At 36.6% G+C, this 16609-nt stretch overlaps 1 protein-coding gene across 1 annotated transcript; it reads left to right on the top strand.

The window, feature by feature from the left end:
• Positions 1-611: 611 nt before the first annotated feature.
• On the top strand, positions 612-15668 carry LOC150106023 (uncharacterized). The gene is made up of 2 exons (XM_090394617.1): positions 612-722; positions 13767-15668. The coding sequence occupies exon 2, from the start codon at positions 14355-14357 to the stop codon at positions 15666-15668; it is 1314 nt and encodes a 437-aa protein (XP_090250743.1). The 5' UTR covers positions 612-722; positions 13767-14354.
• The last annotated feature ends 941 nt before the right edge of the window (positions 15669-16609 follow it).

Below are 16609 nucleotides of genomic sequence, written 5' to 3' on the forward strand. Positions count from 1 at the left end.
ATATTTTAATAATAATAATAATATTGTAATAAATGCAAGAAAAGTGAATACCGTACGCTCGTTTCATAAGCCTTTTCATTAGCGCCTCGTTTCATTAGCGCCTCCGTAGCGCAATTGGAAGAACAACGGTACATTGCGCCCTTCGATTGGAAAAGGCCTAAGTTCGATTCTCGTCGCGACGGGAGGAATCTTTATCTGGTCGATTTCAATCGATGGTGAGTTAGCCGATCTCATACGGAGGTAGCAGGGTTTTTTCTCCCGGAAACTCGGGTTTTTCATCCCGCATACATACAAATCGGCCCTTCAGAACACACGCAATTTACAGACAAAAATCACTAGTTGTGGTAGTGTTGGAGGTGGGCGGTAGATGGCGTTGATTCGTAGTAGAGGTAAGATGTAGAGACAGTTGAAGATGTCCTCCCGCGATGAGTCTTCGGACTCCTTGGAGGTATCAGGAATAATAATAATAATAACTTCAGTTACGCAATACAGTATACATGTACTGCTTTCTGCCCTTTCTCATTTTGTTATTTTTAATAAATGTATTCTTAAATTTTACCTTGGCAGGTGGCGCTGTGCAAACATGTTGTTTTAAAAGAAATACAAAGTCTGTTTATTTGATAATGGCGTTATGTTTCAAACTGTCATAAAGGGTATCTTGAAGACGTAATTTTAGTTTCTACAATTTGAATTGTGTAAGGAACTACAGTGAAATCTAAGACGTAAGTACTTTGGATATTAATTACAGAATATATGTTTTTTTAAAGTACGCATAACTCGATATAACTTCATACAGTTAAGGACATGAAATGCTGATTTTAAGTGTATTGTTTGTCTAATTGGATCTAGTTACTTGGAATCATTACCCCTTAAATGCGAAACGTAGCATATCAGGCAATTTCTTACCTTTCAATGATTGGTTTTTGAATGAATCCATTTCCAAAATCGGACTCTTTCCCTTCCAACGGGCAGTTCGTTAACATGGCAGTCTACGGGAGACCGGATTTTTGCGTGAGCGGAACCCCGTCTCCGTTCCCAACCGGATGTGACGTCACCAGAAGGGGGATAAAACGGAAGTCAAACCAATTTGACGTCGACGTGTTGTGCAGCTCTGCTGGCGTCCCAGCTACGATACCTGCCCGATGATAGCTTTTAGCGGTTCCCTTATCTCGTACGGTCGCTTGCGGGGAATGCGGCAGACCACACAGAATCCGGCGCATAAAATAGATATTCCGTTACCAGAGGAACGGTACGTACGTAGGTATATGAAGTAAACCACGCAGAAATAAGAAGCATTTTTGCTTGCTATCACACACATAAATCCTGTACATCATACCTCCATATCTTCCCTACTGTTATGATACAGTCGCTGCCAGAATTCAAACCACACACACACATCCAAACATAGCGAACATATGTGGCACACAGTATCTGATAGAAAAACTTTTATTTATTGCAAAACGAACGCTCACGCATCACGAACAGTAACTAACTCCCTGCGGCTGGCCAACCACGTGGACGAAGATGGCCAGTAAATATGACAACTGTGGTAAGATGACTTTTTTAGTCAACGTTGTGATTAACTGGCTATAACATGTGGGCGATTGGAAGAGCAGCATTTACAAAGCGATGAACATGAGGAATTGTTAACATCACATTTTAGTTAGATGTGATTAGCAGTTACATTTGAAAATGTTCTAAGTGAGAGATGGTTATCGGATATGAGATACTGAATTTTTTGGGCTGTATGGAGGGGGGGGGGGAGGTTTGGACAAGGGGCATCTGTGGATGTTAAGTTCGTGTTCGTTGTTGTGATGAATGAATGAAGTAAGATAAGAGCTACATTTTTCACTCATCATCTCATAACGTACTTAGCGAATGGAACAGCTTTCATGTAGAATCCGAGTGCGTGTAGTCGTATTTTGTCGTTGGCAAATTAATGAGGATGAAAGATAGACGTCAAAGTTGCCAGATGAGTGAGGATGTCAGCGCCAACCCACTGAAATCCTCATTCATCTGCCTACAATGACTTTTATCAATCGTCTCCATTAATCTACCCACATTCATTAAGCTCGCCTCCACAAGAACCTTTATTCGAAGTGTACACTGTTGGGAAAAAAATGTAGCTCTTATCTTACCCCATTCATCACAACATCGAACTTACACCCAGGATGCTCCTTGTACAAACCCTCACCTCCATCCATAGAGCCAAAAAAATTCGGTAAGACAGCCGTTAACTATGTCTCCCCCCCAAACACATCAAATTCCTGCATGTACCCTCAAGTGGTGTACAGGATATGATAGTACTACATGAAAAATTTACATCATTACTAACTTCCTATCTACCATTTTCCTCCAAATCAGTCTGCTACTTGTGAAGACTCCAACATTATCAGATCTTATATTTCTGTCATCTAAAGGCACTTTGTACCGTATCAATCCACTTATATCTTGATATTTCAATTGACTTCCTACCATGCCAGCTTTGTTGATTCTGTTGTCTATTTCCGTATTTAATTTACCATCTTCACTAAAAATTGTGCCTAAGTAGCTGAAATTCTTTACTTGTTCCACAGGTTCTCCGTTCACAACACAGTTGACATTTTCAACGATTCTGCCTATTTTCATTGTCTTTGTCTTTTTATTGCTGACCTTCATAGCATATCTTTTACAACAGTTATTCAATTTAGTCTGGGAATCTTGCAGACTTGTAGCGGACGATGTTATTTAGAAGTATAAATAACATCGTCTGCATAAAGCAAAGAGCTGACATTGACATCTTCAATTTTGATAACATGCTTAATACCACTTTCCTTCATAATGTGATCCATATAGATAATGAATAACAGAGGGGACAATGTACATCCTTGTCTCACACCAGATTTAAAATGAAACCATCTTTCTGTACTTCGTTCAATTCTAACTGCTGAATTACAACTCAAATAAAGATGAAATATTGCTTGATATATTGCCCCATTGACACCATACAACTGTAGTGTTTTGAATAGCTTCTTTCTTGGCATCTTTTTCAGATCGACAAAACTTAAATACAGATCTTTGTTAAATACCCATGATTTCTCAATTATTTGTCGTAAAGTGAAGATCTGATCTTCACAGCCGCTATTTGGCCTGAATCCAGCTTGTTCTTCACTAAGCTTTTGTTCCACAATTCCCAACCGTTTCTCTTTATACTTGCATAAAATTGACCAGGAACATTCAGTAGAGCTCTCATAGTGCCCATATATAAAAAGGGAAATAAAACTGACTGTGAGAATTACAGAGGTATTTCCCTACTGAGTGACGGTATCTATACTTGAAGTAGAATAAAGTATCTATATTTTGGTCAATCTATTCTTTGAAACGGTATCTATACTTGAAGTAGAAAAAGCCACCATCGGGAAAATTCGTCCCTCTGTCCAGGCCTTCTGAACTATGCAGTGCAGCCAATGTGAGACGTTTATAACACCATACTTCAGCATTTCTGGTCGAATATCATCTTCTCCTGTTGCCTTTCCACATTTCAAGCCTTTGACAGCTTTTTCTACTTCAAGTATATATATGTCTTGACTATATGTCGGTCGAGTGTTTTTTACCACTGTGCTATCACTTCTTGTTTCATTTAATAGTTTTTAGATGTAATTACTCCATACTTCAAGGATATCTTTTTCTCCCGTTTTCATGTCACCTTTGTCATCGCTAATTTCTTTTACAGCACTCTTTCCTCTATTTCTGAGCTTCTTCAATAACGTCCAGAATATTTTGCCACCTTCTTGATATTTATTTTCTATGTTCTTGCCAAAGTCCTCCCATGACTTTTGTTTAGCTAGTTTTACAGAGTGTTTAGCTTTCTTACATTTGTCTCTGTATTCTCTAAGAGCACAAGCTGACTTATTTCCAAGGTACTTTTGATATTCTTTTTTCTTTTCCTTCACTGCCTCTTTAAATTCCTGTAGTCATTTCAAAAAAGTTTCATTGCCATCTATGGGCGAGGACGAGATCTTTTCAGTCCAATGATATGGCAGGTGACACAGAATCTTAGTTAAGCGAAAGAGTTTAGAAGAGCTGTTATGCGTTACAAATAGACGAGACTACTGCTCTTACAAATGATGCGCAGTTAACATATATGCTCGAAACATATGCCCATGATGACAACATTCATGACGATATTCTGTTTTATAGAACTTTGTCGTTCCGAGCAACTGGAGAAGAAATATTTTGCATTCTCAATACTTACCTAATACACAAAGGGATCCGGTGGGAATAAATGTGTGGGCTTCTGTTCGGATGGAGATCGCGCACTTAAATGCAGAAAAAAAAAAAAAAACAAATAGTAAGGTTGTTTCTATGGTCAAGGAAGTAGCTGCGGATATGAATTGGTTACATTGTTTCATACATAGGGAAGCGTTATCCTCCACAGGAATGCCACCATAATTTAAAATTATGTGACTTCAAGGAAATTATACCCAGTTTGGGGAAGATCAAAAACGCAGTCGCATGAAAATCTCTGAAGAGTGTTTCGAGCGTTTTAAGAAGAATAAAACTGATTTTGTGCGTCAAGTTTTTACTATGGATGGCACTTGGATTCACCATTACACTCCAGAATCCAAACAGCAGTCAAAACGGCAAGGAACGTTTTCGTCAAGTCTGGTTAAAAGATCGGAATAATATTTCCCGGTTATTGTTTTACCCTTTTCAAGATAATCAATAAACAAAATCCCCAAACACCGATGCTGTGACCTTTCCTGCTGATGGAACCTACTTTGTCTACTTTGGGGGCTGAACAACAGGCTACTGTCGCCTGTTTTGACTGATGTTTGGATTCTGGTGTGTAATGGTGTGTGTGTGTGTGGGGGGAGGAGACATAGTTTTAACGGATGGCTTACCGAATTTTTTTGGCTCTATGAAGGGGGGGGAGGTTTGGACAAGAAGCATCCTTGGATGGCAAGTTCGTGTTCGTTGTGATGAATTGTGTAAGATAACAGCTACAATTTTCTCCCATCAGTTTACACTTCGAATCGTAGTGCGTGTAGTCGTAATTTGTCGGGGAAGATTAATGGGGATGAAAGATAAAGGTTGTTGTGGAGGCGAGTTTAATGAGTGTCGGAAGATTAACACTTTCATTGCCAAGCTGAAAATTGGAATTTCGTGTGGTGGGGCAAATTTTTTTTATTGTTTAATTTCGTTAGCGACGTTCACGCGATAACGCGTGATCGGCCGTTTGGTGAGAGCTCGCTTCACGCGTATCCTTCATTGCCAAGCTGAAAATTGGAATTTCGTGTGGTGGCCAATTTTTTTATTTTTTATTTAGTTAGCGACGTCCACGCGATGACGCGTGATCGGCCGTTTGGTGAGAGCTCGCATCGCGCGATATCGCGTGATTGGCAATGACATGTTAATGGTGATGATTGATAAAAGTCGTTGTAGGCAGATGAATGAGGATTTCAGTGAGATGGCGCTGAATCCCCTTTCATCTGCGCATTCCACCAACGGCACTGACATCCCCCATTAAGAAAAAGAACTAACATTTGGCATGTTATTAAGAACTGTAGTTCTTCAGAACTAACATCTTCTCTTTAAGCAGATGAATCTAACTTACAGAAATAGGGTTTTTTCTGACCTCACCATTGCCTGTGGTGTTTTTCTTTTCGTAACACTGCACTAATGAGATATGTCTGATTCGTTATTTTTGATATGGCTTCCCATACGAGAATACATATTTCACTGCACACAAGCATGTGCAGTAGTACATGAAAACAATCAGCTGGCGTTTTCGATGGTTTCACCTGGAAAGAAAAAAAATCAGATTACTGTAATCCTAATACAGTAGGTAGTTTTCGCAGTATCAAAGCATTACAGAAACAGAAAATTTCCACATGAAACCGTGAAAAATTGGTTATCAACACAGCCCGTTTATGTGAGACATAAACCGATTAGAAAAAAATTTAAACGCAATCAAATCAAAGTTCTGACACTTTTACACACATTTCAATGTGATTTGGCAGATATATCATCCCATGGAAAAGAGAATGGGGGCCTGTGTTTCCTTCTTGCTTGCATTGATTGTTTTTCCTAATTTGCGTGGATTCGAACACTGAAGAAGAAATCAGTAGACGCTGCTGTTAATGCATTCGAGTATTTTTAAAGAAGTACCATGTTACATAAACACAAATCAAGGAAAGGAAGTTCGTGCATTGTTTAAGAACCGTAATATTCATTTCTACACGACCAGAAGAGAAAAAGCACCTAATGAGGAAAGATTTATCAGAACATTGAAAACGAAGATTTGCAAATGGATGAGGTATAATAAAAGTAACAGTTATACAAACGTTTTGCCGACTCTTATACTTACTTAAAACCTCATACCACATCGCACAATCGGTATGGCTCCTTCGGAAGTTAACGTTCACAATAAGGATAGTGTTTGGAAATATTTGTATGGAAACCAAGATCCTACCAAACCAAAATTTCAAATTGGCTATAGTATGGTTTTGAGCGATGATACTCACAAATTTAGAAAAGGGTTTTGGGGTAACTGGACATGAGAATTGATCACTGTTGCACAGGTTAATAACAGGTTAATAATAGCTAAATAGTATATAGAATTCGTGGTGGGATGGATGGTTGTGAAGGGAACTTTCTATGAACCCCAAATGCAAAAGGCTGATATACTCAGTGAACTTCCTGAAGATCAGTGAAAGCAGAAAGGAAAGCTTCAGTATTTTGTTAAGTTGGTCTGTTATCCCTCCTTGTATAATTCTTGGGTTTGTAGCGAAGATATTTTATTTAACCTTCCCAGTAACTCCAGTATGAAGGTGCATTCCTACTAACACGTAAACGAAATTTCAAGTGGAATTACCACATGAGATCAGACTTAAAGGTAAATGGGAAGTTGAACTTGCTGAAATTAATCTTCCCGGAGAATTTAATAATATCGATTCCAGTTACGATGAGTTTTATTTGATACGTGGAGTAGGAGGAGATGGAGGAGTCTATATCATCGAAATTGACTCCTCCTCCTCCAACAACACAGGAAATAATGTTTTCGAAAAATCTAAAGTAAGATTTTACCAAGTGTACAAGATTCCCCCATCTCAGTTACAAATCACCCTCTGAACTTCTACAAACACTGTTTGATGTGAATTCTGTGATTATCGGAAAAAGAACACAAACATCACCATTTCTCTGCCAGTCCCAAAAGATTATAACCTTTGGTTTCCAGAGGAATCCCCAGGGTTGAGCCTTCTACTTGGCTTTAATCAGATTGGTGTAAGGCTGAAAGGCACAATCAGTGGGAAATATCCGATTGATATAAAGAGGGGTGTATCTGCATATTTTGTTTATTTTGATATAATCCAAGAGCATATGGTTGGTGATACATGTGCACCACTGTTACGAGTTGTTTAGTGCAGCACCAAGTGTTCCTTCGTTTTTGATCATCCTGATTATTACCCATTACAAAAAAAGCATTTCAGTCAATTCGCATTGAAATTCGTTCTGGCAGTGGTAGACTGTTTCACTTTTGAGGAGGTAAGACAATAGTTAAATTACACTTTTGCCAAGTGAAGGATGACCGATTATCAGATACTGCACACTGCAGGCAGGTGGAGCTCAAGTATTTGCAGGGCCACCAATACAGCATGGGTATGAATTAGGTAGCATTTTCAGAAGTGCCTTCTCCTTTCTAAGACCACCTTTTAAAACCGGAAGCTCAATTTGTTAAGCCTGAAAAGCCAGTCAGCAAATGGTAGGAAATGTAATTGTAGGGCTACCTGTACATTGCGCCTTTATAAACAGGAATTGAGAAGCTGGGAAATCCATTGCTGATAAAGCTCAGAGGCAATTACTTCAGAGAGGTGAAGGAAACAAGAAGAATAAGATGACGAATATTAAAAAGCACAAGAAAGATGACATCTTTTGCTGAGGATATGATGTCATAATTTTTTTTTCCTGCCCTCATGTCAACTTGTGTGTGAAAAGAAGTTCTTATGTCACGTACCAACCAATATCGAGTACTGACTGTGGTGGTCCCGTGGAAATTTCCACTGGACCGCCTGAAGAATACCATCTAAAGTTACTTCTGAACAATACCTAGATTTGGGGAAATCATACCTCTGTGTTCCTGTGCACATCACTGACAACGATAGTAGTATGATAGGCACTAGAGACAAGATCAAGATAAGATGTGGAATCCTGGCGTGATTGAGATGATGACGTCATAAGTTTGTAATGGTTGAAATTTCCCTGTGGGCATATGTGTCAATGATGCCATTTCTTGTGTTTTTGGTTCGTGTATGGAATTATGGGTAATGGTAGAGATGAGTATTCATGTTGGGATTGATGGGACACTTCTGACAAGATCAAGATAAGATAAGGAATTGTGTCATGGTGTGTGTTGTTTTCAGATGTAGATAAGTGATTTCATTTGTTGTAGTCAATAAGTGACATACTTTGTTAGGTGTAATAAGTGACATTGTTTTGAATGATAAAGGGCAATATTTTAGTGGATAAGCATTCGTGTCGTGATTGGTTGGACACTATGAACCAAATAGGGGTAGGGTGAAAGGGGAAACGACATCAGTGTCCTGGATGAGTGTTGTTATGAGTTGCAGATAAGTAAATGGTTTGCATATGGCATTATGGGTGACGGATGGTGATAAGATAAATTTGGAATGTTTGGAATTTTGCTGGGCCTACCTGCCAGGGACATCACGTGGTGTGTTGGGTTCGTGTAAAGCATTGTGGGTGTTTTTTAGAGATAAGGATCCTGACGTTATGTGTTTAGAAATTTCTGGGGAACATATGTCTCTCTGTGATATCACATTGTGTTTTGGTTTGCCTATGGAATTGCGGGCGATGTTTTTGAGATAAGATATCTTGGAATTTTCCCAGGGTGACACACACATCTGTCATTGTCAAGTTTTGTGTTTGGTTGTCTATAGATGGGTGTATTAATTTTCCAATACAGTCTGGGGTATTTCTTTCTTGTTAAAGGGTGGGAATTCTTAAAGTAAGTCATGATGGCGGTAGTGTTTAGGATTTTCTGAACAATTTAATTATATCCTGGTGTCCCTCAAATACACACTTTGGACATGAAAAGTCGCTAATGTATCAATGTTGATACTGTAATATCTACCCTATGATTATTCTTATGAAAAAAACTATTCAGTATTAGAATTACGCTTACCAAAACATACGAGCAGTGATTCTTGAATTTTCAGTTATCAATTGTTATGTTTAAGTTTTTTTTTAAAAAAATATCCACTACATTTTGGAGTACTTGTTTTCTCTTAAAGTAAAAAAAATACCCCAAATTTCTTCTTACCTCTTATTCTTTCGACTTCTTAGAGTAGATTCATGATGCTGGCTGTGTTTAGGCTTTTCAGAATAATTTAATTACATGCAGGTGTCCCTCAAACATACACTTTTTTTTGCTCCGAAGTTATCGCTATCAGTTGGAGGTGGCATCAATAAAAGATTATTGGCATATGACAACATCTTTTTCGAATTTGCGTTACCTTGTTTACAAATGTTTGGGTATTGGTGTTTTTTTTAGTTTACCGTGAAGAGAAAAACTAAACGGCATTTAAAAAAAAATAAAAAATAAACGAGACTTAAAGGCTTACAATAACATTTTTGTATGTAGTCTAGAAATTCTAATGATAATTTAAATTTACTTAGTCTTTCCAGAATGATTCTTCTTAATGCAAATAGATGTTCCAAAATAGTTGAATTTTTATCCACATCACAACACACAAAAACATAATCTTGAAAGAATGAAATTTCTGTAATAACCTGTAAAGCTATTTGTCTTTTGTTCCCTTAGATTTTCTATCCGTTTGGTACACTGTTAATTCCTTAGTATTGGGTCATACTATGTTTTAATTCCCAAGGTGGTGAGTGTAACCTAAAACTGTCTTTTGCTGACGAATATATCTGCCAGCGATCGGTAATTGCTGTGTCTACTTGTGTACTTTTCTGATTGGGGATTGGAATTCTCCTGGTCTTACTTGAGCATTTGATAATACTTCCCACATGACAATCCGAATGTCACCTATTTCATGACTCATATTCTCCCTTTGATGTTTTGTGCAGTATTATCAGTTCGGGGAAGTACGACTGTTTTTCTAATGTAAAATTCTTATGATGCATATCCTAAAATTTTTCATTCCTGATTTATGATTTTATACACTTTTTGTTTTCAAGTAGATGGCTTGTTTGTTTGTTTGCATTTTGTGTAGCTAGGAAACTGAATTTATTTCAAATGAATATTAGCTCTGTAATATATATACTTTGTCAATTTCTATGTTACCTTTTATTTGACTAATATTATTAACAAATTGTATTTACTGAATCTAGCATACAAAAATTAAATAAAGTTAAAAAGACAGTATTTTTTTCTTATTCTTCCCAGTCAGAAAAGATTCCAAACTTCCCAGTCAGAAAAGTTCACAAGTAGACGACAATTACCGATCACTGGCGGATATATCAGTCAGCAAAGGACAGTTTGAGGTTACACTCACCACCTTGGGAATAAAAACATAGTATGACCCAATGTTAAGGAATTAACAGTGTACCAAATGGACAGAAAATCTAAGCAACAAAAGTCAAATAGCATTTCAGGTTATTACAGAAATTTCGTTCTTTCAAGATAGTGTTTTTTTGTATTGTCATGTGGATAAAAATTCAACTATTTTGGAATATCTATTTGCATTAAGAAGAATCATTCTGGAAAGACTGTAAATAAATTTAAATTATCATTAGAATTTCTAGACTACATACAAAAATGTTATTGTAAGCCTTTATTAAGTCTCGTTTATTTTTAATTTATTTTTTAAAATACCAAAGAAGTGTTATGACAAGAAAAACATCACATGCATTGGTAATATCTGTAAATTCCTATTTCTGCATATTGCATTGTAAATAATATCTGTGAAATAAATATGTAAACTTCAAAGAACAAGCAGTGTCATTGATGTGTTATGTATGTTTAAGTAAGATCACTTTTTAAATCACCATGAATTCACACACGATATGTTAATTTATTGAACTTTAAGATCTTAATTTTAGACAAATCAAAATATTCAAATGAATTTGAATTGGAATATGAATATAGAAGAAAATAGGGATGAGCTATGGAAAAAAAGTGTGTTTGAGGGACACCAGCATATAATTAAATTATTCAGAAAACCTAATCACTGCCGCCATCACGACTCTAAGAATTCCCACCCTTTAACAGGAAAGAAATACCTCAAAATGTATTGGAAAATTAGTACAACCATCAATAGACAGCCAAAGACAAAACATGATGACAATGAAAGATGTGTGTCACCGTTGAGAATTCCAAGATATCTTATCTCAAAAACATTGCCCACAATTCCATAGGCAAACCAAAACACCATGTGATATCACAGAGAAACATGTTCCCCAGAAATTTCCAAACACAACGTCACGATTCTTATCTGTAAATATCACCCACAATGTTTTAAGTGAACCAAACACACTGCATGATGTCCCTGACAGACCAGGGCCCCAGCGAAATTCCAAACATTCCAAACTCTATGATGACACACATCCAAGTCACGATTCCTTATCTTATCTTGATCTCGATCTGGTTAAAAGTATCCCACCAATCATGACACAATTCCTAATCCACTACTATAGCTTCCTTTCCATTCAAAACAATAGCATCACTTGTCTACAACTATCAAATGATGTCACTTATTTACCACTTACAAATGACATCACTTATTTACCACTTACAAATGACACCACTTATCTTCATTTGAAAACAACAAACATTCACATCACGATTCCTTATCTTATCTTGATCCCGATCTGGTTAAAAGTGTCCCACCAATCATAACACGATTCCTTATCCACTAATATATATCTTCCTTTCCATTCGAAACAATAATGTCACATATCTACAGCTAACAAATTACTTCACTTATTTACAACTAACAAATTACTTCACTTATTTACAACTAACAAATGATGTCACTTATCTACATCTCATAACAACACACACCCACGACATAATTCTTATCTTATCTTGATCTTGATCTGGGCAGAAGTGCCCCACCAATCACAACACGATTCCTTATCTCTACCATCACCCATAATTCCATATGCAGACCAAAACACAAGAACTGACGTCACTGACACATATGCCCCAGGGAAATTCCAAACTCATGACGTCATCAAATAAACAACCAATCACGTCACGATTCCTTATCTTGATCTCGTCAGAAGTGACCCTCATACTACTTAGGGAGTTGAAGTTTAGGGACATATCGCATATGTGGCTAAATCAGCTCATCAAATCCACTGGTTGCTGAAAAATACTTTGATGAGCAGAGACAAAGAGGTTATTTTCCCTCTGTATGAAGCCTTGATAAGACCCCAGCTAGACTACTGTGCCCAGATTTGGGTGCCAGGGTCTCTTCTTGATGGGGAGGAGGTGGAGATGATCGAGAGATGAGTATCCAAGATGATAGCAGATCTATGGAATGAACTGTATGAGAACAGGTTGAAGATTTCGGGTTTCAGAAATTGGTTGACAGGCAGAAAAGGGGAGATGATTGAGACATTTAAATTGCTGAAGACTATAAGATTAATTCAGAAGATATTCTTGAGAATAGTACTGGTGGTGGGAGGACTAGGGGCCATGGAAGCTGGGCAAGAGTATGGTTAAGGGCAGGGTGTTTGAGCTAGGTTTTTTACTTGGAGAGTGGTGAATGAGTGAAATAAGCTGCCAGAGTGTGTTGTGGGTGCATTACTGTAAATGACTTCAAGGCGAAGTATGATAGATACTGTATGAATGTTGAATAGTTGTTCTTGACATGATATTAGGGCCTCCCTCAATGAATCTAAGGACTTCTTTGAGTTGCCCATAATAATAATAATAATAATAATAATAACGGTAGATGGTATTGTTGTTGGCATGTAACGTGGTTAGATGAAGGTTTAAGTCTCATGGACAGAGAATGCATAGAATAGTTTCCTACCGCGATGATAACTGGGACTCTAGAGTTTTCAGGTGTTAATAATAACTACCTATGGGAGCGAACTCTGGGGTGAATTTGTACTTTCGTGCTAATATAGGCTTGCCCATATCACAGTGAGAGAGATATTTTCCATCTGATTGGATACAGATCGCACAGTATAAACATGTCACATGTCCAAATATTAAAAAAGATTCGAAAGTGGAGGCATTGCGTATAACAGTATCATGGATTTCAGCCTAATAATAATTTCAATTGCTATACGAATCTTGTAAAAATATATTCTTTAGTTTATATATAGACAAAAATGTTGCAGTCATCTGCTGTATATTTTTAAAAATTTCACGTTTTTTAAATAAATATGAGGTTTAATATGTATATCCTAGTATACTGCAATTACAATTTTGTATTCATTACTGAAGGGAAGAGTGAAGAATTTTTTGACGTGTACAGAGCTACATCATTAAAAAGAAGTGACTGCTTTGCTAAAATCCCTAAAGAAATAAATCATTATTATATAGATTTATAATTACTAAAGCATTACTATAATCGGGGTATAAATAAGTGCAAACGTTCATATAATTAATATATTGAACAATGTTTTATTAGTATATTCCAAACATTATATGATACAACTTTGTGTAAAATGGAGAGTGTTCTAAAGAATATTTTTGATATAAGTTAATTTTGTCTGTTTAAAAGTTAATTTTGTCTGTCTGACAACTACAATTTTTATCACAATCCATATTTATTTTTTTGTAGGAAACGAGATAAATTAAAAATTTGCTGATACAAGCAAAGAAGAAAAGCCGAAGGTGCTGCATTTCTGTCAAATTAATGTAGAAATTACTCCTCAGATTGTTGTTATTATTGAAAACTTAGTATAAAAATCGAACAAGTATAAAAAGAGAACTCCGTGAAAGATCTACTCAAAATAATTTACGTAAAACTAATTCCAGAAATTATCCATTGCAAGCCATAAGGTAAAGAATTGTTGATTCTTTAAACATTATGGAGAAATTTACTGATGCGTACTCAACAAAAAAATCGTTTAACGTGTGAAACGTTGAAACAGATTTTAAAACAGGACGACGTATATGAACTTATATCAAACCTCCAAGGAACAGATTTTTATTTCTATCCCTTTTCTCTTTTATGGTAAGGTATTTTGAAATCAAATAAGCTGAAAACGAGGTTTTGTAATATCTGTGGAAAAACGTATTTGAAATCAGGTAACTGGAAAAGACATTTATTAGATCAAAATCATTCACAACATTCACCTTATGAAAGTTGTCATAAGACATTTAAAAATCCGCTAATATTAAAAACAACTTATTCGTTCAAACTCAGATGTCATTCTCATGTGCAACGTGTGGGAAAGCATATTCCTTATCAAGTCAGTTGAAAAGACATTTGCTTGTTCATACTAACGAGAAAACTTTTTCCTGTGAAACATGTGGGAAGACATTTTCAAACTCATACAACTTGAAAACCCATTTGTTAGTTCACAATGGACAAAGACCATTCTCCTGTAAATCTTGTGGGAAGGTATTTTCACAATCAAGCAACTTGAAATCCCATTTGTTAGTTCACACTAAAGAAAAACCCTTCTCCTGTGAAACTTGTGGGAAGGCATTTTCACAGTCGTCCAACTTAAAAAAACATTTCTTAGTTCACACTAAAGAGAAACATTTTCCCTGTAAAACTTGTGGGAAGGCGTTTTCCCGATCGTGCATCTTGAAAACCCATTTGGTATTTCACACTAAAGAGAAACCATTCTCCTGTGAAACTTGTGGGAAAGCATTTTCCCACTCATGCAGCTTGAAAACACATTTGTTACTTCACACACAAGAAAAAGAATTCTGCTGTGAAACTTGTGGGAAGGCATTTTCCAATTCATACAAGTTGAAAACCCATTTGTTAATTCACAATGAACAAAGACCATTCTCCTGTGAAACTTGTGGGAAAGCATTTTCTTACTCATGCAGCTTGAAAACACATATGCTACTTCACACTCAAGAAAAAGAATTCTGCTGTGAAACTTGTGGGAAGGCATTTTCCAATTCATGCAATTTGAAAAAACATTTGTTAGTTCACAATGGACAGAGACCATTCTCCTGTAAAACTTGTGGAAAGGTATTTTCACAATCATGCAACTTGAAATCCCATTTGTTAGTTCACACTAAAGAAAAACCCTTCTCCTGTGAAACTTGTGGGAAGGCATTTTCGCACTCATGCAACTTGAAAAAACATTCGTTAGTTCACACTAAAGAGAAACCTTTTCCCTGTGAAACTTGTGGGAAGGCGTTTTCACAATCGAGCAGCTTGAAAACCCATTTTTTAGTTCACACTAAAGAGAAACCATTCTCCTGTGAAACTTGTGGGAAGGCATTTTCCTACTCATGCAACTTGAAAAAACATTCGTTAGTTCACACTAAAGAGAAACCTTTTTCCTGTGAAACTTGTGGGAAGGCGTTTTCACAATCGTGCAGCTTGAAAACCCATTTGGTAGTTCACACCAAAGAGAAATCATTCTCCTGTGAAAATTGTGGGAAAGCCTTTTCCCACTCATGCAGCTTGAAAACACATTTGTTATTTCACACTCAAGAAAACAATTCTCCTGTGAAACTTGTGGGAAAACATTTTCTTACTCATGCTGCTTGAAAAGACAATTTTTACTTCACACTCAAGAAAAACAATTCTACTGTGAAACTTGTCCGAAGGTATTTTCCAATTCATACAAATTGAAAACCCATTTCTTAGGTCACAATAAACAAAGACCATTCTTTTGTAAAACTTGTGGGAAGGAATTTTCGCACTCATGCAACTTGATAACTCCTTTGTTTCTTTACCATAAAGAAAAATCATTCTCATGTGAAACTTTTGGGAAGGCATTTCACAGTTATGCAATTTAAAAACCCATTTTTAAGTTTACACTAAAGAGAAACCTTTTTCGTGTGAAACTTGTGGTAATGCATTTTCACATCTTGTAACTTGAAAACACATTTGCTAGTTCACACTAAAGAGTAAACCTTCTCCTGTGTACCTTGTTGGAAGGACGTTTCAGTCTTCCAACATAAAAGCCCATTGGTTAATTCACACTGAACAAAAACCTTTTTTCTTTAAAAATTGTGGGAAGGCATTTTAATGAGAAGTCACTTGAAAACCCATTTATTTTTCTACACTAAAGAAACCATTTTCCGTAAACCCACTGGGAAAGCATTTTCACACTCTTGAAGCTTGAAACTTCATTTGATAATTCACACACTGAAGAAACCATTCTCCTCTAGAACCAGTGGGAAGACATTTCCACAGTCATCTGGTTTTGATGCCATTTTTGCTTCACACTAAAGGAAAACCGTCCACCTGTAAGACATTATCAGTTATTCCACTTGAAAACCCATTTCTTTGTTCGCACAGGAAAACCTTTCTACTGTGAAACTTCTGAGAAGGCATTTTTATGGAGAAATGACTTGAAATCTAATTTTTAGTTCTTACTCTAGAAGATCAATTCTCTTTTTGAGAGCTATGGAAAGGAATTTTCAAAGTGAAGTCACAGGAAGAGCCATTTGCTAGTTCACAACGAAAAACCCATTCTCTTGTGA

This window comes from Typopeltis vanoorti, chromosome 6 (assembly GCF_054136105.1).
Source record: "Typopeltis vanoorti isolate ZY-2024b chromosome 6, IOZ_Tvanoo_1.0, whole genome shotgun sequence".
Taxonomy (NCBI): Eukaryota; Metazoa; Arthropoda; class Arachnida; order Uropygi; family Thelyphonidae; genus Typopeltis; species Typopeltis vanoorti.